We start from the raw sequence: 23,510 nt of genomic DNA, 5'->3' as shown, positions 1-23,510 counted from the left end.
TGGTGAGTCTTTGATCTGTTTCCCTCTGATGGTCTTTCATTATATTCATTCAATTTAAAAAACCCTACGGTTTTGTTTTGTTTTAAAGTTAAAGCTCTACAGCTTTCAACCAAGCACCCAAAAGTAGGGAAATTGGGAGTTAAGGCTCACCAGGCTTAACACCACATCCTCCCTAAGGAGGCAGAAAGTGCAAGTGGAATTCTCATTCTCCCAAAGCAGATAAATCAGGAGGACAGGATGGAGGATAGGATATGCAGAGGTGACTGTGGTGATGCGGTAAAACTGATGATGAACTACTTAGGGCCACCTACTTCTCTCTTTTTTAGAGCAGCCCTTCCCCAACCTAGTGTACCATGGTCAGGAATGCTGGGACTTGTTATCTCAAACATCTGGAGGGCAGCAGGTTGGGGAACGCTGTTCTATATTCTTACCAAAACACAGAGACTGCCCAATATTTTTTTTCCTCACAGACATCTGCCATTTAGCAGCCATTAGCAGCCATCTCCAGGAATTTATCCAGCCGCCTTTTAAAGCTATCCAAATTGGCTGCCATCACCAAATCAGGGGCATCTTCAGAAGGGGCATTTTCTCCTGCAATTTCCCGCTTCTTCCTGTTCGGGATTTAAATGGGGTCTTTATACAGCCAGGTTTTGTTTTTATGCACAACGCTATCTGACGTTTGCAAGGGTGAATATACCCGGTCACTACGTTCAACATCTAAGGTCCTCCTCCGGGTGTCTACTCCGAGAGAGGCTCGGAGTGTGGCAACGAGGGATAGGGCCTTTTCGGTGGTGGCCCCCAGACTATGGAACGATCTCCCTGACGAGGCTCGCCTGGCGCCAACGCTGCTCTCTTTCCAGCGCCAGGTTAAGACTTTCCTCTTTGCCCAGGCATATGGCGGCACATCTTAATCACCCACATGTTTAGTTTTTTTAACTTTTTTTAATGCTTTATGTGTGTATGTTCTGCGTTTTAGAATTTTAAATTACGTATACTCGTTTTTATCTTAATATTAGAATTTCTGTAAACCGCCCAGAGAGCCCTGGCTATGGGGGTGGTATATAAGTGTAATAAATAAATAAATCAAATAAATAAGGGTGGGTGGAACCTTGCAGGATGTTATTGATTGTTATTTTACCCTACCTTCCCTCAGCATAAAATGAAACACTTCCTCACAAGTTCAGAAATCTGCATCATTGGAGAAACACTCACACAATTCAAGTCAGTGTTGTCAGTTTAGAAGTCTGCCTCCCCCAAGCCCACATGCAAATCAGTATTGTCTCCGTAAGAGCATCAGCATCAATTTATTTCTTACCCGCCTCTCCGTTTGGATCAAGACGGGGAATAATAAGTATAAAATACATAAAACTGAATTAAAAACATGGTATACATTATCAAAACATCTCAAAATTCCACTGGATAGGCCTGCCGGAATAGATCAGTCTTTATAGCTTTCTTAAATGCTAAAAGACTGTTAAGTTGACAAGTCTCTTTGGCCACGCTTCCCAGCTGTGCAATTTCCTTCCCGTCTGAAAAGACTCTTAAAGCAACAGTAACACTTTTCTCGTTTGAGTAGGGGGGTTAAATGGGAACTGATTGCATCTCCTCACGTCTGTTGCAACCCCCGTCCCCACTGGCCATCTGCTTAGCCATTCCTGAAAAACAGCGCAGGAGCGGGAGGAGACACTCCCAACTGTTCCTTGTCAGTACTGGCGTCAACGCTGCACCGCCCAACACCCGCCCACACAAGGCAGGATACGGCGCAGGGAAGGATCACATGGGGAAACGGCAGCGGTTTTGTTGCAGGGCCGCCAGAAATACCGTATTTTCCCCATAGCAAAATAACCCGCAAAAAGGGGGTGAAGACATGAGACAACAACTGCATGGCGATGGCAACGTGTAAAAGCTTGCAGGAAAACCAATAACCGAACCATGATGATCTCCTGAAAAAGCGCCCATCTGAAGACACCCCTTGTGGTAGCGAATCCCATAGTTTTAACTATGTGCCGTGTGAAGAAGTAGGTGGCCTTTGTTTATAAAGATTTGTAAAATTAACACTCTGTGTGATTTTAAGGCAGCTTTGAAGACTAGCCTTTTATTATTTATTTATTTATTTATTTATTTATTTATTTATATAGCACCATCAATGTACATGGTGCTGTACAGAGTAAAACAGTAAATAGCAAGACCCTGCCGCATAGGCTTACATTCTAATAAAACCATAATAAAACAATAAGGAGGGGAAGAGAAAGCAAACAGGCACAGGGTAGGCCTACCCAGATCAATGTAAAATCAAGAATTTTTAAGATGTGTTGATTCCTGTACTAATGTTGTTTCCCGCCTCGATCCAAAAGGAGAGGTGGGTAAGAAATAAATATATTATTACTGTATTTCTTCGTTTCTAAGACACACATTTTCCCCATATAAACATCTCTAAAAACAGGGTGCATCTTAGAATCATGGGTGCGGATATTATTCTTAGAATCAAAGCTTTTTTTCTGTTGGTGGTACTGAAATTAGTGTGCATCTTACAATCGATGGTTTTTTACAATCTAAGAAATACGGTATTAGTAGTAGTAGTAGTAGTAGTCAGGTTGGCTTTTTCTGCCACCAGGGGGTGCACTTCCTTATCATAGACACTCTTCCCCCCCCCCCTCCAGCCCCCAGTGGCATTTTCATCACCGAATTATTTACTTGGGAATTTTTCCCTGGACTGAAGGCCTCATTGTTTACGTCCCTGATTTACAAATAATAATAATAATAATAATAATAACAACAACAACAACAACAACCAGCCTCTCCCTCTGGATTGAGACGGGGGACAACAGTAAATACAATATAATACATAGAATTAGTTAAAAGAGCATATAAAACTAATACAATATTAAAATAATCACAGCATTTTAGAATTCTTAGGTTTAAAATTCATCTGGGTAGGCCTGCTGGAAGAGACTCGACTTTAGGGCTGTCTTAAACTCAGAGAGAGCATTAAGCTGACGAATCTCCTCCGGCAGGCCATTCCACAGTCTGGGGGCGGCACAAGAAAAGGTCTTCTGGGTAACAGTTGCCAGCCTAGTTGTGTCTGACTGAAACAAACCCTTCCCAGAGGACCTGAGTGTGCGGGGCGGATTGTACGGGAGAAGCCGATCCCGCAGGTAGCCTGGACCCAAACCATGTAGGGCTTTAAAGGTGATAACCAACACTTTATACTTTGCTCGGAAACTAAACGGCAGCCAGTGAAGAGATTTTAAAGTTCGTGTAATGTGGACCCTGTGGTGTTACACCCCACAAGTCAATTCCAAATGTATGTCTGCAGTTTGTAAGTCTGTGGTTTTTAGAATGTTGGCCTGAGTGGGCGGAGTTAGAATGTCTTCGGAGGGGGGAGGAGTCATATATAAGGGAAGGACGGAGGGGATTGAGTAGAACTTTTCTGGGGGACTTGTTAGGTACTCTTAGAGTCTGTAGTGCTCTCTGTGTTTAGGGTACTTAAGTTCTGGGAAATTTGAGGGTCAGTGTAGTGAGTGGTGTCTTTAGGGTGTGGTGTGCACGTAGTGGATGTATATTAATCAATACTGAATAAAGAAAGTTCAAGAGTGATTGTGTGAGAAAAAGGAAAGCCGTATGTGAATGAGTGACAGGATTGTATGAAAGGTTTCAAAAAGGTTTTTAAATGTTATTTAAAACAAAGCTTGTGAACTTTTAAAAATAAATTTTGATTGTTTTGTTTTTAAACTACCACAAAAATCCCACGTGTCTGTTTGTCATTTATCATCTTAAGTTTACACATTCAGCACCCACTCTGACAATCATTCACCTAAGCAGATATAACTCACAGCGCATTATTATATATATTAAAATCCTTCTCCACTTTAAACCCCTTTCTCCACATAGTTTGGAGGAAGGTGGTTTTTATCCCTCGCCTCAGGCGTATCAAGCGGTGGGGCTTGGCTTGAGCAGGGAGCAGCCGCGGCCGGGCCTGGTGTTCAGAGCCTGTGTCGTGGCAGACACCCCCCCCCCCCAGGTGTACCGGTGACCGGCCTGGCTGCCATATTTTGAACTACTGTATTTCTTCGATTCTAAGACGCCATCAATTGTAAGACGCACACTAATTTCAGTACCACCAACAGAAAAAAAGCTTTGATTCTAAGAAATAATAAATGACCTGCGATTCTAAGACGCACCCCGTTTTTAGAGATGTTTATATGGGTGAAAAAGTGTGTCTTAGAATCGAAGAAATACAGTAGTTGAAGTTTCCAGACTAGGCACAAAGTCTGGAAACTTTGTGCCTAGGCACAATGTACCGCACCATCCTGCCCTGTTTGCCCACCTGCCTCCACTTCCTCTGTCGAATTCTAGATTGTAAGTTCCTTGGGGCAGGAGACGCTCTTCATATGGGTAACAACAGCAACCTAGCCAAGAGGGAGGGCTGGGTTCTGTGTCCTCACATCCGGGGCAAGCAGCCACCTGCCGTCCCAGTGTTGTTCAATCACATGTAAAGTGTCTAATAAGTGCCGTACAGAGTCTAAAAGAAAGGATTGCACTCCCCCTGAAGGAGCAGGTTCATAGCTTGGGGGTTCTTTTAGATCAGTGGTTCTCAACCTTCCTAATGCCGCGACCCTTTAATACAGTTCCTCATGTTGTGGTGACCCCCAACCATAAAATTATTTTCGTTCTTCTCTACACGATCCATTGTCATGGGATGGTTTGCTAATGAAAATAATACATAACAATAGCTTTAATAATACAAAAGATGATACATGACATAGTTCAGTCAATACAGTTTCCTAAGACCATCGGAAATTTGTGTTTTCCGATGGTCTTAGGCGACCCCTGTGAAAGGGTCATTCGACCCCCAAAGGGGTCCCAACCCACAGGTTGAGAACCGCTGTTTTAGATCCATCATTGTCACTTGAGGCTCAGGTGACCTCAGTGGCACGGAGTGCCTTCTACAAACTCTGGTTGGTGGCCCAGCTACGCCCCTATCTAGACAGGGATAACCTAGGTTCAGTTGTCCATGCTCTGGTAACCTCCAAGTTAGATTACTGCAATGCGTTCTACGTAGGGCTGCCTTTGAAGATGGTTCGGAAGCTGCAGCTCGTGCAAAATGCAGCGGCCAGATTGATTTCGGGAACCAGAAGGTTTGACTATATAACACCTGCTCTGGTCCGCTTGCACTGGCTGCCTGTATGTTTCTGAGCCCAATTCAAGGTGCTGGTTTTGACCTATAAAGCCTTACATGGCTTGGGACCACAATACCTGACAGAACGCCTCTCCCGACGTGAATATACCTGGTCACTACGTTCAACATCTAAGGTCCTCCTCCGGGTGCATACTCCGAGAGAGGCTCGGAGTGCGGCAACGAGGGATAGGGCCTTTTTGGTGGTGGCCCCCAGACTGTGGAATGATCTCCCTGATGAGGCTCACCTGGCACCAATGCTGCTATCTTTCCAGCGCCAGGTTAAGACTTTCCTCTTTGCCCAGGCATATGGCGGCACATCTTAATCACCCACATGTTTAGGTTTTTTTAACGGTTTTTAATGCTTTATGTGTGTATGTTCTGTGTTTTAGAGTTTTAATTTTTGCATACTTGTTTTTATCTCAATTTTAGAATTTCTGTAAACCACCCAGAGAGCCCTGGCTATGGGAGCAGTATATAAGTGCAATAAATATATAATAGAAGACCCTGTCCGCAAATTCCCAATCTAGTAGACATGGCATAAAAGTGTTATTGCTGCTTGTTTAACTTTATATCCTGAATAGCCCTGGGTTTTTCAGGATGGCTTCCACATAGTAAGTGATGCTACAATGTGCACAAGAAATTATAACGGTCTGTAAAAGCTAAACTGACCTGCATTAGGAAATTGACCTGTACTCTTATCTGCTCATGGACAAAAATCCAGTGCAATCTTTCAATTTCCTAACCACTGGGTGGCTGGCAAAAGGCTTAGAACTTTAATGGTGCTTTCTCAGCAGGGGATGGAAGGATGAAAGATTGGGATGGAGCCCCTTCCAAGATTCTTGGGATTCACAGATTTAAGATTAAAACTGCACCACCAACACACACACACACACACAAAAAGCTGTGAGTTTAAGAGCACTTGCTTGAACAGTAATCATACAGCAATACAGAAGTTCATGAAAAATAGTCACGTGATCTGAAAAGCAGAGAGAAGTAATGCCCCGTAAGTATATTATGATTTCTTTCACATACACACACCCAGTTCAGCTAGATTGGTTCTGTAAGTCAAAAGCTTTCTCTGCTCTTTCGCTGTCATCTATATCCCACCCCCATCCGCAGTGCTCTTACCGACAGCATAGCTCAATAATCTTGTGCCAGGATCCACATCGCCTCTAATTCGAAACAGATTTCTCTGTGCAGGGAAATAATCAAGTTACGTGATCAGATTTTCAACTGTTGATTTGAGCCTTCCTTCCTCCATCTTTCTCCTCCCTGCTGAAATCAACCCTTGGCTGCCGGTTCAGTATTCATAGAATCAGTTTCGAGGATTTGTCACTTTCGAAGTGAAGGTTGAATGACTGTGTAGGTTTTCCTTTTGTTAAATGCTTCTGGCCATGAACACATGATGAATTCTTTAAAGGTTCGGATGCAGAGAGGACAACGACGGGTTGCAAAATGGCGTGCTCTTTCTCAGGGTGGCCACCGTCCTCTCTTCCAGGAAACCCTCTGGTTTCCCATAGTTTCTCCCCCCCCGCCCCGCCCCGCCCCCCCTTGTTCTTTTGACATAAAAATGTTTTATTATTTCAAAACACAACTAACTTACAAACACACAATGCAAAAGAAAGAGGAAAAAAACATATAGAAAGATAAAACACACACATAAAAACAAGGGCTCTAACCTAGGTTTGGAGGTGTGTCAACCAGTTCTGGATGGGGCTACACTCCCCCTGAAAGACTGTTCGCAGTTTGGGGGTGCTCCTGGATCCGTCGCTCCAAATGACAGCCCAGATAGACGCGATGGCCAGGAGTGCCTACTATCAGCTTCAGCTGATACGCCAGCTGCGCCCCTTCTTAGCGTCAGAAGATCTAAAGACAGTAGCGCACACGCTGGTAACCTCAAGGCTTGACTTCTGCAATGCACTCTACATAGGGCTACCATTGTACCTAGTTCGGAAACTTCAACTAGTTCAAAATATGGCAGCCAGGTTGGTCACCGGTACATCTAGGGGTGAACATATTATCCCAACATTAAAATCACTCCACTGGCTGCCAATTAGTTTCCGGGCAAAGTACAAAGTGTTGGTCATTACCTTTAAAGCCCTAAATGGTTTGGGTCCAGGTTACCTGCGGGATCGCCTTCTCCCATACAGTCCGCCCCGCACACTCAAGTCCTCTGGGGTGAACTTACTTCAGTCAGCTAAAACTAGGCTGAAATCAGTTTCTCAGAGGACTTTTTCTTCTGTCGCCCCCAGATTGTGGAATGGCCTGCCGGAGGAGATTCGTAAAATTAACTCTCTGTGTGATTTTAAGGCAGCCTTAAAGACTAGCCTTTTCCAGCAGTCCTACCCAGATCAATGTAAAATCAAGAATTTTTAAGATGTATTGATTCCTGTTCTAATGTTGTTCCCCACCTCGATCCAAAGGGAGAGGCAGGTAAGAAATAAATTATTATTATTATTATTATTATTATTATTATTATTATTATTATTATTATTATTATAAACATACAAAGTTAAGATGGACTTCAGATTTTCTCCGCAGCAAAAATAAGTGACCATAACTTCTCTTACTGTATAATTACAATAATCAAAATTCCCCTCTTTCTTTTATCTTAAACTTTTCTTCTTAATCATTGAATCCACAGATAAACAGATCATTTTTTTTCTAGTCCCTGCAAAAAGTCTATTAGAGGTTTCCATTCAGTTAAAAACATAGATGTTGACTTTTCTCTAATTATTGACGTAAGTTTTGCTACCTCCGCCAACTCCACCATCTTCAGCAGCCATTCATCCGTTGTAGGCAATATTGAGCCTTTCCATTTTTGTGCATATAATAACCTTGCTGCCGTTGTCATATATAAGAATAAAGTCCCATAGTTCCTCTTCATCTGATCGTCCATTAATCCCAAAAGGAAATATTCCAGCTTCCTTTAATATCTTTAATATTTTCTGAATTAGAGAATGAATTTGAATCCAAAAGTTTTTAGCATTTTTGCAAGTCCACCATATATGGTAAAATGTTCCTTCTTGGTCTTCACATTTCCAACAGGTTCCCGAGACACCTTTATACATTTTGGCCAATTTCAAAGGAGACATATACCATCTATACATCATCTTATAAAAAAATTCTTTAAGACTAGAACTTAATGTAAATTGTAGGCCTTTTAACCACATATTTTCCCATTGTTCCGTTGTTATATTATATCTAAAGTTTTGGCTCTATTATTATTATTATTTATTTATTTATTTATTTATTTATTTATTTATTTATATAGAACCAACAATGTACTTGGTGCTGAACAAAATATACAAATAAAACAGTGACACCCTGCCTAGAGGCTTAAAATCTAAAATCACATTAAAACATATGAAGGGGGGGAAGGGGTTCACAAAGCAGAAATGAGAGAATAATCATAGTAATAAGAACAGCAGATCAAGCTAAAATACCAAAAGCTATTGAAAACAAATGAGTTTTCAAACACGTTTTTTTTTATCATATAATCCTTTAATCGCTCTTCCTCCGTCTCAAACTTCAACAAAAGTTTATATATATTTGCAATAACATGCTAATCATTTGTACACAATGCCCTTTCAAATACAAACTTCGTTTGTTCAAAACCACAAGTTTTCTTATCTAATTTAAACCTTCCCCGTGTCCTCTGGCCACTGAGCATACTCAGTTCTCATACCCACCCTCCTCTAGGCTGTCCCCAAGTCTTTTTTTTAGTACTTCTGCTGTTTCCCCAAGCCTGGTGATAAACCATTGTGCATCAATGATGCTGTATTGGCTACATAAGGATCCACACTCAGAGAATGAATTCACTATTTAGTATTGCTGTGCCGAAAATGCCACTTCTTTCATTTTCGGCATTTTGTGCAAGGGTGGGGACGAAACGAAAACTCTGGCTAAAGAGTCTAGGGAGATGAGAATTTCAAATAACTTTCTCCTTGGGGAAGAGGACAAGAGGAGAAGAGAAGATTGAGGGGAGACATGATAGCACTCTTCAAATACTTAAAAGGTTGTCACAGAGAGGAGGGCCAGGATTTCTTCTCGATCCTCCCAGAGTGCAGGACACGGAATAATGGGCTCAAGTTAAAGGAAGCCAGATTCCAGCTGGACATCAGGAAAAACTTCCTGACTGTTAGAGCAGTACGACAATGGAATCAGTTACCTAGGGAGGTTGTGGGCTCTCCCACACTAGAGGCCTTCAAGAGGCAGCTGGACAGCCACCTGTCAGGGATGCTTTAGGGTGGATTCCTGCATTGAGCAGGGGGTTGGACTCGATGGCCTTGTAGGCCCCTTCCGCTATTCTATGATTCTATGATTTCCTCTTACTTTTTAAATCATAGGTGGTGGCTAGGATCTTTCTATTTTTTAAATTTTACTTTAAATATGCTCACACACACACACACACACACACTTGCAGGGGCCCAGGATTCTTCACCTGCCCAGCAGTTCTTTCTGAATTCCCAGGAGAACACATGACCGTACCCTCTCCTATAAAAACAATTCAAGAAATTTATTGGAGCCAATTCAAGAAATTTTGATCAAAAGTTTTAGTCAATTATGAACCGCCCAATTTAGCCAGTGATTAACGCCCGGAGAGCTTCGGCTGTTGGGTGGTATAGAAATGTCATTTAGCAATTAATTTATTAAATAAACTTGCGTACTGGGTGGGGAATCTGCACCCAATATGCAACAACCCAATATGTGGTGCTCCACATGTTGTTGGACTCTTAACTCCCATCAGCCCCAGACAGCATGACCAATGCACAGGGGATGATGGGGGTTGTAATCCCAACGACATCTGGAGGACTACAGGTTCCCATCCCTGTTTTAGATGATGTGTTACTAGCAAGCATCATTCAGAAAACCATCCACCCCTTTCAGCAGGGGAAACTGAAAGCACCAGTCTTCCATGAGGCTCAACAGTTCACAAAATCCACAATTTTATTGTGGCGCCTCTCTCCTGTTCATCTTGTTGGGGATAAGCCAGCCTTGTCTTGTTGGAGGACCCAAGCTGAACTGGTGGATGCAAGTGGCATCTTTGAGGCCCTCTTTGCCCACAAGTTCTCTTGCTCCTCTTTTGGTACACTGTCAGCTTGTGACACTTGCGATTCATTTGCATCTGGCCTCTTCTCCTTTGGGAGTGCCTGTATTATAAGTGCATCCAGTTGTCCTCATAAATTGTGCAAGCGGAGTACTAGAAAAAGATGCTTGGCAACCAGGAGTGTTAAGAAGAAATGGGGTTGTTGCTGGAGTTGGGTGCTGTCTAGAGTGATTTTGGGAGTGGGATCACTCAAGTGCACATGAGACCAGCAGAGAGGCTTGTGGCTCTGATGTCCCTGGGTGGTGCATCCTCTCTGGGTTTCAGTTGAAACTCTGGATAGCTCCTTTAGAGTTCTGACTGAACCCCCCGAGTGGATGCCCAGCCCCACTGACTTTGGAGCTACCACCCTCCACTGTGTGAGACCCACAGAACACCTTATGATCACATGAAACCCACTGTACCCCCAACCCAGCCACACAACAACTCCAAGCGTTTGGAGGGGGTGAGCACAGGGGTCAACGGCCTGCAGCTGAGTAGAGCAGAGCAGAAATGAAATTTAGAATGAATTGGAAATTTTGTAAGATGATGAAAAAAAATATCAGAACTGGACTTTAGGACTTCAAAACACACACACGATTGACTTTTGCGTTTTAAACCTTCTGTGTTCAAAATGCAAATTTTAAGAACTTAAACCCTTAAACTCAAACTCCCTGGTGGCAAATTTTAAGGTAGTTAAGTATCAGTGTGCTAAATTCGATACTTTTACACCGGCGCGTATTTTCTAAATTGCCTGTATCAAATGTAACAGAGAAAAACTTGTGGTTTTTTAATTGAAAACTTTGGAAACAAATTGAAGCGAAGAAAATTTGCTTGAAAATAACCGCCCCTCCCCCCCCAACACCAATGTGTTGATTCCTTCCTGAAAACAGAACAGCCGGAGTCAATGCATCCTAATTCTCTTTCTCCAGCAAAATTCCCTCTTCTGACTCTGGATGGGATCCAATGTCGTGGCTCCATTCACAGGGGAGGAAAAAAAAAGCCCTTCCGTTCATAGAAGAAGAGTTGCACTCATGAAAGGACTCCTTCTGTGGGCCAGGGCTGGCCCTACCATTAGGCAGAGGGAGGCAGCTGCCTGAGGCTGAAGATGCTAGAGCAGGGGTTGGACTCAATGGCCTTGTAGGCCCCTTCCAACTCTGCTATTCTATGATTCTATGAAACTTTCCTTCTGCAAACAGTCCAGCTAAGTTGGATCCTACCCCCTATATTTCCTCCCTCTACACATAACTAGTTCAAACAAGTGTGTCCATCACTAGATCTCCCTACTTGAAAACGACTGGGTCTTAGGTGACGTCGGGTGATGTCTACGCTCCACCTGTAGTCTTTCAACGGTGTGCTTCATGCGCCCGCGCAAGTCAAGTCATCGCTGGATGACCGTGTGTGTGTCGTCAGCCTTATAACCCTTCGTGGTCCCTCTCGGGATCATTTTCCACCGGAAAGCCTTCTTCACTTGCTTCTTTTGCGTGCATGAAAGCCGTGCATTGTGCAGCAAGTTCCACATCAGCCAAATTTCAGCTACCTTCAGGCTGTGGACTACCATGAGGTCTTTGTAAAAACAGGGATCGAACGTCTGCAAGTTTGGGGCAGCTGAGGGCTTGGTTATTCCGAACGTCTTGAACCCTTCGTGCAAAACAGGTTTCAGGTTGATCCTTTGCAAGCACATGCCGAGGAAAACGTCGTCAATAGGGAAGAGGTCTACCTGGCCGCAGGCCTGGGAGAGTTTCTTCATGGTACTGCTGGATAATAGGAAGCCGCCACCTCCAGCGTAAGTTGGATATGTGCCCAGGCCATACATTGTCTCGGGGATGTAGTATTTGCTCTTGCGGGTTCGGATCGGTTGCGCGTTGTAGATGATGTCGCCGACAAACAGGTCTTCCGAGGGATCTTGACTATCAAGGAAGTGGACAATGTTTTCCACGTTGACGAAAACATCGGCATCCCCTTTGAAGATGAACTTGGTACTGGAACAAAATTCGTCAGCCCAGCTTAGGAAATGTATCTCTTTCAAGGTCAGATTGAAGAAAGTGTCGAGGAAGTCCCACAACAAGATGTCCCGGTACATCTGGCTTTCCTGATGGACAAGGGTCTCCCACGTTGGCAACGCCGTCTTGTTCTTTGGGATGCCCAGGAGGAAAACCCTTTGCACCTGTGCCCCGTTCACCGCTCCTTCTCTCCCCCATGTTTTCCGCACGATCTCTCGGCGGTCAAAGTCTTCCACCAGCGATTTGATGGCAATGAGCAAGAAGGGCCCCGCGGGCGTCCTCTTGCACTTCTTGGGCTGATTAATGAGAAGGTCGAATTTCCTGTGGTCTTTGTTTCGAAGGTAATGTCTAAAGTCAAACGTGGAAGGCGTCAAAGGCGGGGGAGTGTGGAGCTGCCCGTCTTGACTTGCCACCTTGATGCGTTTCACAGCAGACGTCATCCTGGGCTCTTCTGCCGTCGCCTGCGCGTTCGGCTGTTCCTGGAGGACACTGGGAACGTGGAAGAGCCCCCGGGTGGCCGCTGGCGGCTTCTTCCGGCCTTCCGCCTTTTCTTCTCTCTGGGAAGTGTGGCCCAGCTGGGAATAGAGCATGGTAAAAAGGGCTACCACCAGGAAGAGAGTGCAAATGGCATCGCCCTTGAGTTGAACTCTCATTGTTTCCACAAATTTCTAGGAGACATCCGGTGCGGTATTATGGGAATTGCCTCCTGGCTGTTTCCATCTGCAAATAAAGAAATCATAGGTAAGGGTAGAGTTTGGAGCATCATTTTCATAATCTATCAAGAGAATCGGCTATTGGGCGGAATAAAAATGCAATAAATAAATAAATAAACAAATAATGACGGCAAAGTGGAAATGGAAAAAGAAACGTACTTTCAAGCTAACTGAAGGAAGATCACTGTTGTAGTTCGTACCCAAACAGCTGGTAGAACCTTGCAAGGGAGGCTGCAGACACATTCTTCAGCCCCGCTAGCTCGCTGCAGACAGCGCGTTCCAAAAACGCAGCCACTGAGCTCAGCTTGGCAGCGCCACACCTCTGGCAACTGCCTAGGTCGCCCATCCCTGAGGCTGGCTCTGCTCTCCCTGGTGGACAAGTCACCTTGTGGGGTGCCCCCCATGAAGCCAGGGACCCGGCTGCTACTGAGGAGAGGGCCTTCTCCGCTGTGGCACCCCGGCTGTGGAATGAGCTCCCCAGAGAGGTCCGCCTGGCGCCGACACTGTACTCCTTTCGTCGCCAGCTGAAGACCTTTTTATTTTCCCAGTATTTTAACACTTAATTTTAACTTACATTTAAATTTTACTGTTTTAACTCTGTATTTTAATTTTATATCAATTTTGCTGCGTGGTTTTTATTCTGGTGGTGCTTTTTATATTGTATTGTGTATTTGTGCTTTTAACCTGTTGATTGTCTTGCTATGATTTTAATTTTTGTGAACCGCCCAGAGAGCTTCGGCTATTGGGCGGTATAGAAATGTAATAAATAAATAAATAAGAGCAGCTGCTGTTTGAGTCCCGTTCTCCAACGAGGCAGGGAACTTTGGTCCACGCCCAGCACAGACAAATCCTTAAATGGCTGCAGGGGGGTGGGTGGGTGGAGTGATGAGGTCAGTGGTCCAGGCCACACCCCCAACACCACCCAGCATGAGGAGGGCAATCTGACCATTCCCCTTTAAACTATTCTGCATGCCCAGTGTAGACAATACGGGCCCAGAAGATCCACTCATCTCAGTATAAGACAGCTCCCAATGGGCTAGGACTTTTTGAAGGTCTCTGTGGCAGTTCAGTTGCGTGTGCATGTATGTGGATGCATGTGGTGACTGCATGTACCATAAGGTGGCATTTAATGAACAGATTTTTAGGACCACCATGTTGGGTCATTGGCCATCATGGTCATATACAGGCGGGGGGGGGGCAGGAAAGAAGCCCTGCCGCTGGAGAGGTGTGAAACCAGGCCCCTGTGGGGCTGCCCCAGAGGGAACAGGGACTAAGGAGAGAGATGGGAACGTGGAGGGTATAAAGTTTGGAGGATTCCCTCCCCACCCAGCCACCCACTCCAGTCTTTGTCTTGTGTTTTCTTACGGTGTGGAGGAAGGCGTCCGTGGCTGGCTCAGACTGCAAGGTCCTACTGTGGAGTCAGTAGATTGTCTAGCTCAGTGGTTCCCAATTAGTTAAGTACTGTGGACCCCTTGTTTTTCAAATGCCAAGCCAGGGCCCCCCTACTTTCGAAAGTTTTGTTACCTCTTTGGTAGTTACCTGTGCGAAGCAATTTTTTTGAGAAAATAAGGAGTAGCCCCTAATAAGCAAAGGATTTTAGGTATACTAAAAAAACAGACCATAAAATTTGTGATATTACCACGCAAAAATGACAATGATTTAGTTAGGAATAAAAAAAAGAATTTAATACTAACGTCTCGTTTACAATTGAACAAATTACGACATGTCTAGCAGCTACTAAACCTAAATGTGATGGGAGAAATCATGCCTCTTTTTGTCCCGAACAATCCCTTCCACATCCGGTTCAATATTTCCTACTTTTAATCTCAAATCTGGATCAACATCGAGCCGATTTCTATGCTTGTTCTTCATATAACGAAATGTCGAAAATGTTTGTTCACAAAGATATGTGGAACAAAGGGGAACTAGATGTTTCAAAGCTTTTTCACCTAACTTCTTATAATCAGGAGAAACCTTCACCCAGAATTGGTCCAGTCTATTATTCTTTGAAAAATGATTTCAATGGACCATCACGAGTCATGTCAACAAGTGCATCTTGCTCTTCCGCAGAGAGAGTTGTTACTTGTTGTACATCACCACATTCAAAAGGATTCCTTAGCCATGAGTTTCCAGGATTAGGTGCAGGGAAGTAACCTCTGAAGCTAGTCGCTAAATCACGCAGGTGCTTTCGCGCATGACATCACCGTCGAAGCAAACGGAGCGCGGGAGACGGCGTATTTTCTTTTATTAAAATGCAGACCTTGCAGAGCTAATATATGAATGGTGCCATGGACCCCCTGGATGGGTTACGCAGACCCCCTGGGGTCCACAGACCTCCAATTGGGAACCACTGGTCTAGCTAGTTATAATTGTTTTAAGGTTACTGCATTTCCTACGTTATGCCTGCCTAAATGTGTGTTTTGCCTTTTTGGTCTTCCCACAACCCCTACCCTTACATGTAAGTAGATTCTTTCTACCTCAACTGCTTGTGTGCTGCTTCCTTCTTGCTACTTGGGTCAGTGCTAAATCCAGAGCTCCTGTGCCAGGATTCTGGTGTTCTTTCCCACAGGTTTCTGGAGCTCGGAGGCTTCTGGAAGGTGGTGGCAGCAGACACGAGGAGGTCAGCCAACTAACACCCTCCCCTCGGGCCACCCTTACACCGCCTTCCCAATGTGATGCCCAGGGCCGATGCTACCATAGAGGCCACTCAGGCAGCCGCCTAGAGCGCCAAAGCTAAGAGGGGCGCCGGGCACAGCGCAGCACTCACGCGCGTTGGCTGTGAGCCGGCCCGGCCCGAGGATTCAGCTGGGCTTGGGCGGGTGAGATGGCGCCCAGCGCCCACCCAGCCGAAGCGAAGCCAGGGACGCTGGGGTGGGGGTGGGGCGGCTCCATGTTCGGACTTCCGGAACACACCTGGGAGAGAGAGAGAGAGAATGTTGGGGTGCATGGGGTCTTTGAGTGAATGCATGTGTTCATGTGTGTGTTTGTTTGGAGTGAGTGATGCTGAGTGTGTGTGTGTGCACGCGTGTGTGAGTTGGGGGGCGATGATTTGGAGGTGATGTTCCTATTAAATAATGCATTTTAGACCCATAGACATTCCTTTCCAATTTGTTTGCTATAATTGGCATGACGTATTTCTTGCACTTTAAAATAAATTTAGCAGTTTCAAGTTTTGTGCTTCTTATTTTTTCCAGGAAACATAGGTTCTTAAAAACCAAAGTTGGCATATGTGTGTGAAAGTAGCTCACCATGCCTAGGGCACAAAATAGTCTGGCACCGGCCCTGGTGATGCCCTCCAGATGTGTTGGACTGCAATTTCCATCATACCCAGCCATGCTGGCTGGGAACCATGGACATTGCTGTCGGACACATCTGGAGAGCAACGGGTTGGGGAAGGCTGCATTAGAAGCGAACGTGACGCCCTTGGACAGTGTTTCTGACCCTTTTTCTTTGTTTAGTTTTAGAGGCTCATGCCTCGGGAATAAACTTTGCGCAAGATGGGAACACACATTTTCCATGACTTACAGATTGAGCCTGCCAATATCTTGGAGACGGTGGGAAAGCCGACGAAATCCTGGAACCGCCAATGTTTGGGTCAAAGCCCAGACTGCCTTTCGTGGCCAGGAAGGAAGGCCCTTAGAAGGATCACGCGACCAGCTAGAAATGTATAGTTGGAAAACGTTCAGTAGAAATATCCAATTCTATGTAAAATTATAAATAGATAACGGCTGCAAATCTGTGCTCATTTTCCTGAGAATAAGCCCCATGGATTGCAGTGGGACTTTTGAGTAATCTTGGATAATATTGTTCCATAAATCTTTGTTTCTTCTTGTAAGGACCTCCTTCACACCTTTGCTCCCTTGCTAGTTCTTTTAGTTTCATTTTCCTTCTTTTTTTGTTGCAAGTCTGTTCACACAACCATTTTGTTTGTGGTCAAAATGCCACCCAAGTTTATATCCAAGTTCCAGGTAACGTGCATGGTTCTCTCCACCCCATCCCGTCCCACCCCATTTTATCTCACAACACCCCTAAGAGATACTTAGGCTGATAGCCGGTGACTTTATGGCCACCATAAAGCCAGCTTTATGGCCAAGTGAAGGCTTGAACTCGGCTCTCCCCAGTCCTAGTCCAAAATCCTTTCTTTCTCCTTCCTGCATGGTTTAAACATGAATGGGAGAGGGGGATGTTGCAGGAGGCACAATGCCCTGTAGGGCGTCCCATGGCTTTGGATCTCATAGAATCATAGAATAGTAGAGTTGGAAGGGACCTCTAAGGCCGTTGAGTCCAATCCCTTGCTCAATGCAGGAATCCACCTTAAAGCATCCCTGACTGGTTGCTGTCCAGCTGCCTCTTGAAGGCCTCTAGTGTGGGAGAGCCCACAACCTCCCTAGGTAACTGGTTCCATTCTCATACTGCTCTAACAGTCAATAATGTTTTCCTGATGTCCAGTTGCAATCTGACTTCCTGAAAGTTGAGCCCATGTAAAGAGTTTTTAAGGTATACACACAACATATGCACACATGTGCATCTTCTGTCCTGATAATAGATCCGGGGCATACTTCCACACATAGGATGCAGCCCATGGATTAAGAACAAAGATTGCCTGGCCTCAATTCTCTAAGGTCTGGTAACCTTGAGGTTAGACTACTCTTGAAGATTGAAACTACAGGCTGCTCTTGAAGATTGAAACTACAGTGAGTTCAGCATAGAATGATTAGTCTGGTAACTAGGACTGGACAATATAACCATATATGCTTCATCAGCTGCACTGGCTGATGGCCCATTTCCAGGCTCAGTTCAAAGTTCTAGTTTTGATTCCTAAAGACCTTTACAGTTTTGGGACCAGGACACCAAAAGGATCGGCAATTTCCACATGTGGAAGCCCAGACTCTAAAATCTCCATAGGAGGCCACGTACCTCTGCCATCCAAGATGCAGGAGACGATTACTGGCAAAAGGGCCTTTTTGGTGGTGGTTCCCCAATTATAGAATGCTCTTCCCAGTTAGGCTTGCCTGGCACCTGCCTTAATGTCATTTTGGTGCCAGGCAAAACCATTTTTTCCCCTGGGCCTTTAAACGTTTTATATCTTGTACTTCAGTTTGATCAGCTGTTTTTCTGTTGAGTTACCTTATGTGCCTTCGCTACGTTGCTATTCTTGTGCTTTCTTTTTCAATTGTTCATTGTACTTGGACTATATGAATTGCCCTGGGACTGAGTTGGAAGGGTGGGATATTAATAAAATTAAATAGAAGGCTGGGCTGCAGCATTTTTCATCTCCTACAAACTGGCTCTGATTTGACAGCCTGCCTGAGAATCGTGACAAACGATTTAAAACTGGAGCAAGATTATGTATACGGCTTCATGACAACCCCAAAAGAGAACTCCAGAGATAAAGGGCAGGCCAAGCAGAGCATCAAACAACTTAGTCCTTGCCTCCGACTGCAACGTCTCTTCACAGGCATCCACAATTCTCATCGCACGACAAAAGATGTGGACGCTTGCCTTGGAATCCGTTGCCTTTGCAAAGAAGAAAGATGCAAGGCGGCCGGTTTGGCTCTCCTGCATGCAGCAGGAAAAGAGAGAGAGAGAGAGAGAGAGAGAGAGGAGAATTAAATGAAGCAGACAAATAAACAGTTTTCTCTGATCCAGATGTTCTTCTCTGCTATGACTCTGCATATCTGGCTCAGAACAGAAGGAGAGTTGGGGGCCTGCCCAGATCTGGGAAGGGGGTGTGCAGGGAGATCAGAAAACAACAATGATTGTGGATTTTACACTTTAGGAGAAATCCTGGGGTTAGGTCCCATGGATACCTGCTGCGTTCACTGCCACCCTGGACCTTTTGCCTCCTTCCACTTTGAGATTTGCTTCAAAAACTCCAGGCCTTAAGGTTCAAGTACACACTCCTCTCTCTCTCTCTCTCTCTCTCTCTCTCCTGGTTTAGCTCAACGGAACAGCAAATTCTTTCTGACGTGCCCCTTGGGTGGAAGCCAGATTCTCTAAAGTACCCATGCACAGGATGTCCCATCGCGAGAGCGCTCTGCGTGGCAAGGTCCTCGCAGAAAAGCTGAATTGATCATGCAAAAGAAAAAGAGAAAAGGAAGCCCGCTCCTAGCAAAGGCCCGTCCCCTGGCCTTTTCTGACTGCCAGGCCAGAACTACAAATAAGCCACGTTGGAGAAATATCTGACTGTGTAGAGTGTTGCGAATAACCTATTTCTCGTTCCACCTTTTCCTGGCAGGGCTGCGTGAGCAGCTGTAGGACAGGGCAGACATTCCACCAGTGCAGTAACTCCAGCATTATCACAGCCCCAAGCAGGCTGGGTGGTGGTGGAGGAAGCTCACCTGTTTAAATCCTGCATGACAGGCAGATGTAGAAGGCGCAAGAGCCCTGCCAGGAAAAAAAATGTCTGAGATAAACCAACACCCCACCCCATCCCAAATTGCCTTTAATGCTCCCACAGCTTGTGTTTGCTGAGGAGGACAGAAATCCCAAGGTAAGTGCATAGGCTTATTCAGTGAGCACTCTGCACACACTCAGAGGGATAGCCTAACTGATTTTTGAACATGCTCCAGAGTCAAACACTGGACCTGAACATAGGTTCCAAGGCTGAGCCCTGGCACAAATTGAACTCTTAAGTGCCTTCACCCATCTCGGCCTGCGGGCTCTTTTAGAGAGGCCCTTCTCGTTTGCCTGCTTGTGAGAACAATGAGGTGGGTGTCCGCGCAGGAGAGGGAGGGCACGGTCCCAGAGGTGGCGGGGCACACACAAAACCCAAGCCTGCACCTTTTCACTGCTCTTTTCTTGCATATATTAACTGGAACAAATGTATTTATTTATTTAAAACATTTATATCCCGCCCTATATCACTAGGATCTCAGGGTGGCATATCACACAATATAAAACAACATACAGAACTAAAAAATAAATTAAACCATTAATCAAGTTAAAACCAGTATATAATTTAAAAGCAGTAAAAACAATTAAAACAGTTAAAACAATATGCCATCTCAGTGAATTTAACCATTAAAGGCTTTGTTAAAAAGCCATGTTTTCACTTGGCGCCAAAATAAAGTCAGCGTTGGCGCCAGTCGGGCCTCCAAGGGCAAGAAGAAGCATTCCACAGTTGGGGTGCCACGGCAGAGAAAGCCCTCTCCCTTGTCCCATCATAGCGTATATGTTGCATTGGTGGGATGCGGAGAAGGGCTCCTCCAACAGATCTCAGGTCTCGGGCAGGCATATATAAGGAGAGGCGTTCCTTCAAGTATTGAGGTCCCAAGCCGGGCTTTAAACGTCATTACCAGCACCTTGAATTCCGATCGGAAGTGTATAGGAAGCCAGTGCAGTTCCTTTAAGACCGGTGTTATGTGGTCTCTGTATGATGTACCCGCCAGCAGCCTAGCTGCTGCATTTTGCACTAGCTGCAACTTCCGTGTCGTCTTCAAGGGCAGCCCCACGTAGAGTGCATTGCAGACATGTTGCACACATGAGTCTCCGCTGGAACATCTCATGGGCTGAAATTGCACTGAACGTGTCAGGATCTCAGTGTAATTTAGAATGCAGCCTTCCTAGGCCCAGGGTTGGTTTGGTTGGTTGGTTTTTGCATGTTTAGGCTTTGCGCTTGTATTTATTTGTGGGGGGCATTTGGGTTGCGCACGCTGGCCTTCTCACAGTTTGGAAGCACTCCGCAAATACACTGCCATTCCTTTGTCCCATTGGAAGGCTGGCTGATCCCTGCGGACCCTTCCTTGAAGTAATGCGCAAGTGGTGCGATGGGATGGGTGGGCGGGGAGGCAGGCCTGAGCTTGTGCGCAACTGGGTCGGCTGCTTGTGAATGGCAGCGCATTGAGCCGAAAGCCTGCAGGAAAAGAACGCTTAGGGGAGACTTCCCCCACCTGGTGCCCTCCACATCTGGGAGGCGCCAGGTTGGGGAACGCGGGCGTAGGGTAGAGCTGGGGGCAAGGCCGCCTGCTTCTTGCAAACGCATCTGCCTATAGTGCACTCCCCGACCAAAGAGAACGGCGCGGTACTTACATCCAGTGCAATCGCGTCAGTCCTGCATCCCTTCGGTAATGTTTGGACGAAAGACTGCCAAGTAGGCACATCTGGAGCCACTTAGTTCTGGCATTCCTCAGCCCTGCAACATATAGCCCAGGAAACCCAAGCCGAGTCCAGCAATGCCGGCTCGCCTTCTCCCGAGCTAATGTTCATCAGCAGCGATGCTTCTGTGCGGAGAACCGCAGCTGAACATGGCTTAGCCCTTCTTCTCCCTCCCCCAGCCTGCACCCCCAATTATCTTCTCTCCAAATTCTGCCTTGTTGCGTGTGCTGATAAAAAGAAGCCCTCGACCCTGTGCTGAAAGGAGCTCAGCTCTCCTCCAAGTCCTGGTCACGTGCCCCAAGCAGATGTTTCAGTCCAAGGGACTGGGGGGAGCAGCGGAGCTCTCTCGATACAGATGTTTGCCAGAAAGGGAAGGCGTTGGCTGTGCGAGCAGGCACATGTGAGGGGCCGGGCCTGTGCCTCCACGCAGCACCAGGCGGCCCAGTGGAATCTGGAGAGAGCACCGCACGATGTCTTGTTCCAAAAAACGAACAAGCAATAAAGTTAGCACCTTGTAAAAGAGGAAATGGCTGCCGCTTTAAAGTTTGGCTCCAATAATCTGATTTCCTTATAACAGATTAGTATAGTTTTAGGGAATGACAGCTCATCTGTTGGTCATAGACACTTATGTCTTTTTTGAAAATACATATACTTATATTTTAGATTATACATAGACTGGGACATATAATTATAACTTCAGTAACTGACTGTATGGCAGGAGTACGGCAGGGTTGTATACTCTCACCTTACCTATTCAACTTGTATGCAGAACACATCATGCGACGTGCTGGGCTTGACGAATCCAAGGCTGGAGTTAAAATCGCAGGAACAAACATTAACAATCTCAGATATGCAGATGACACCACTTTGATGGCTGAAAGCGAGGAGGAGCTGAGGAGCCTTATGACGAAGGTGAAAGAAGAAAGTGCAAAAGCCGGGTTGCAGTTAAACCTCAAAAAAACCAAGATTATGGCGACCAGCTTGATTGATAACTGGCAAATAGAGGGAGAAAACGTGGAGGCAGTGACAGACTCTGTATTTCTGGGCGCAAAGATTACTGCAGACGCTGACTGCAGCCAGGAAATCAGAAGACGTTTACTTCTTGGGAGGAGAGCAATGACAAATCTTGATAAAATAGTTAAGAGCAGAGACACCACACTGACAACAAAGGTCCGCATAGCTAAAGCAATGGTATTCTCCGTAGTAACCTATGGCTGCGAGAACTGGACCATAAGGAAAGCTGAGCGAAGGAAGATAGATGCTTTTGAACTGTGGTGTTGGAGGAAAATTCTGAGAGTGCCTTGGACTGCAAGAAGATCAAACCAGTCCATACTCCAGGAAATAAAGCCAGACTGCTCACTTGAGGGAATGGTATTAAAGGCAAAACTGAAGTACTTTGGCCACATAATGAGAAGACAGGAGACCCTGGAGAAGAGGCTGATGCTAGGGAAAGTGGAAGGCAAAAGGAAGAGGGGCCGACCAAGGGCAAGAGGGATGGATGATATTCTGGAGGTGACAGACTTGACCTTGGGGGGGAGCTGGGGGTGGCGACAGCCGACAGAAAGCTCTGGCGTGGGCTGGTCCATGAAGTCACGAAGAGTCGGAAGCGAATGAACAAATAAACAACAACAAAGTGACTGTCTCAATAAATCAGAGGTGCAGATCCTCAGGTCCCAATCTGTCCTCCTGGGGTTCCTGAGATGCCCCGCCCCTTTCCGAAACAGGTCTGCTCAAAAATAAGTCCATTTGACATCTTAGGGACTTAACACCCTAATCAGTGCGTTTTAAGTTTACAGCTTAATCGATATATCGTCAGCCAAGCTTCTGCCAGCAAGAGCTGTGAGTCTTTAACGGGGTCCACAGAAATCCCGGTGGTCCGTGGACTGCTTTCAAGTGATCTGTGTTACCATGATGAAAATGAGTGCCTTTCCAGGTCCAAAAATGTAAACACCACCTCAAAACCCGTCCCCTGCACTACAGTGCAAATGTAGCGATGCTGCAAGTTGAAGAGAAAGAAGCATTACTTTGAGGTTCACCAAGGGAAAGCATTGTGAGGTTCACACATACCGCCACATGACTGAAACGTGTCAACCAAGACCTTAATGACAGCTTGACAACCCCCTCCTGTCATGTCTAGCTCAGCTCAACTCAACTTTACCACGGGAGCTGGACTGAAACAGTTGTACTTACTAGAAGGGCAAGGAAGAATCAAGTCTGGTGATTCAGGAGAGCCAGGCTTATAGATCTGTCCAGGGTTCTGAGAAGCCTGGCTCTCCTGCATGACCAGACTTGCCGCTGGCCAGAACTCACTCAGGAAGAGCTGTCGTTTCAGCAACATGCAGAGGCCTCCTGAGGTTTTATGAAGGCTAGCCCAACCTTCTCGGAGGAGCTGTCTGGCTCTTAAAGGACCATTGGCTGATTCTGCAGCTGCT

The 23,510-nt window shown here is 45.7% G+C and overlaps 1 protein-coding gene across 1 annotated transcript; it reads right to left on the bottom strand.

Annotated features, from left to right (window-relative positions):
* Positions 1–11,451: 11,451 nt before the first annotated feature.
* On the bottom strand, positions 11,452–21,210 carry B3GNT9 (UDP-GlcNAc:betaGal beta-1,3-N-acetylglucosaminyltransferase 9). The gene is made up of 2 exons (XM_063141547.1): positions 21,013–21,210; positions 11,452–12,988 (listed from the first exon to the last, which is right to left on the bottom strand). Exon 2 carries the CDS (start codon positions 12,919–12,921, stop codon positions 11,647–11,649), a length of 1,275 nt encoding a protein of 424 aa, XP_062997617.1. The 5' UTR covers positions 12,922–12,988; positions 21,013–21,210; the 3' UTR covers positions 11,452–11,646.
* Positions 21,211–23,510: the final 2,300 nt, after the last annotated feature.

Source organism: Elgaria multicarinata, chromosome 14 (assembly GCF_023053635.1).
Source record: "Elgaria multicarinata webbii isolate HBS135686 ecotype San Diego chromosome 14, rElgMul1.1.pri, whole genome shotgun sequence".
NCBI classification, from domain to species: Eukaryota; Metazoa; Chordata; class Lepidosauria; order Squamata; family Anguidae; genus Elgaria; species Elgaria multicarinata.
This window is presented reverse-complemented; position numbering and strand designations above follow the sequence as displayed.

What these genes read in the sequence shown, in the direction of transcription:
- B3GNT9 (XM_063141547.1), bottom strand. Translation starts at nt 12,921, where the DNA reads ATGAGAGTTCAACTCAAGGGCGATGCCATTTGCACTCTCTTCCTGGTG.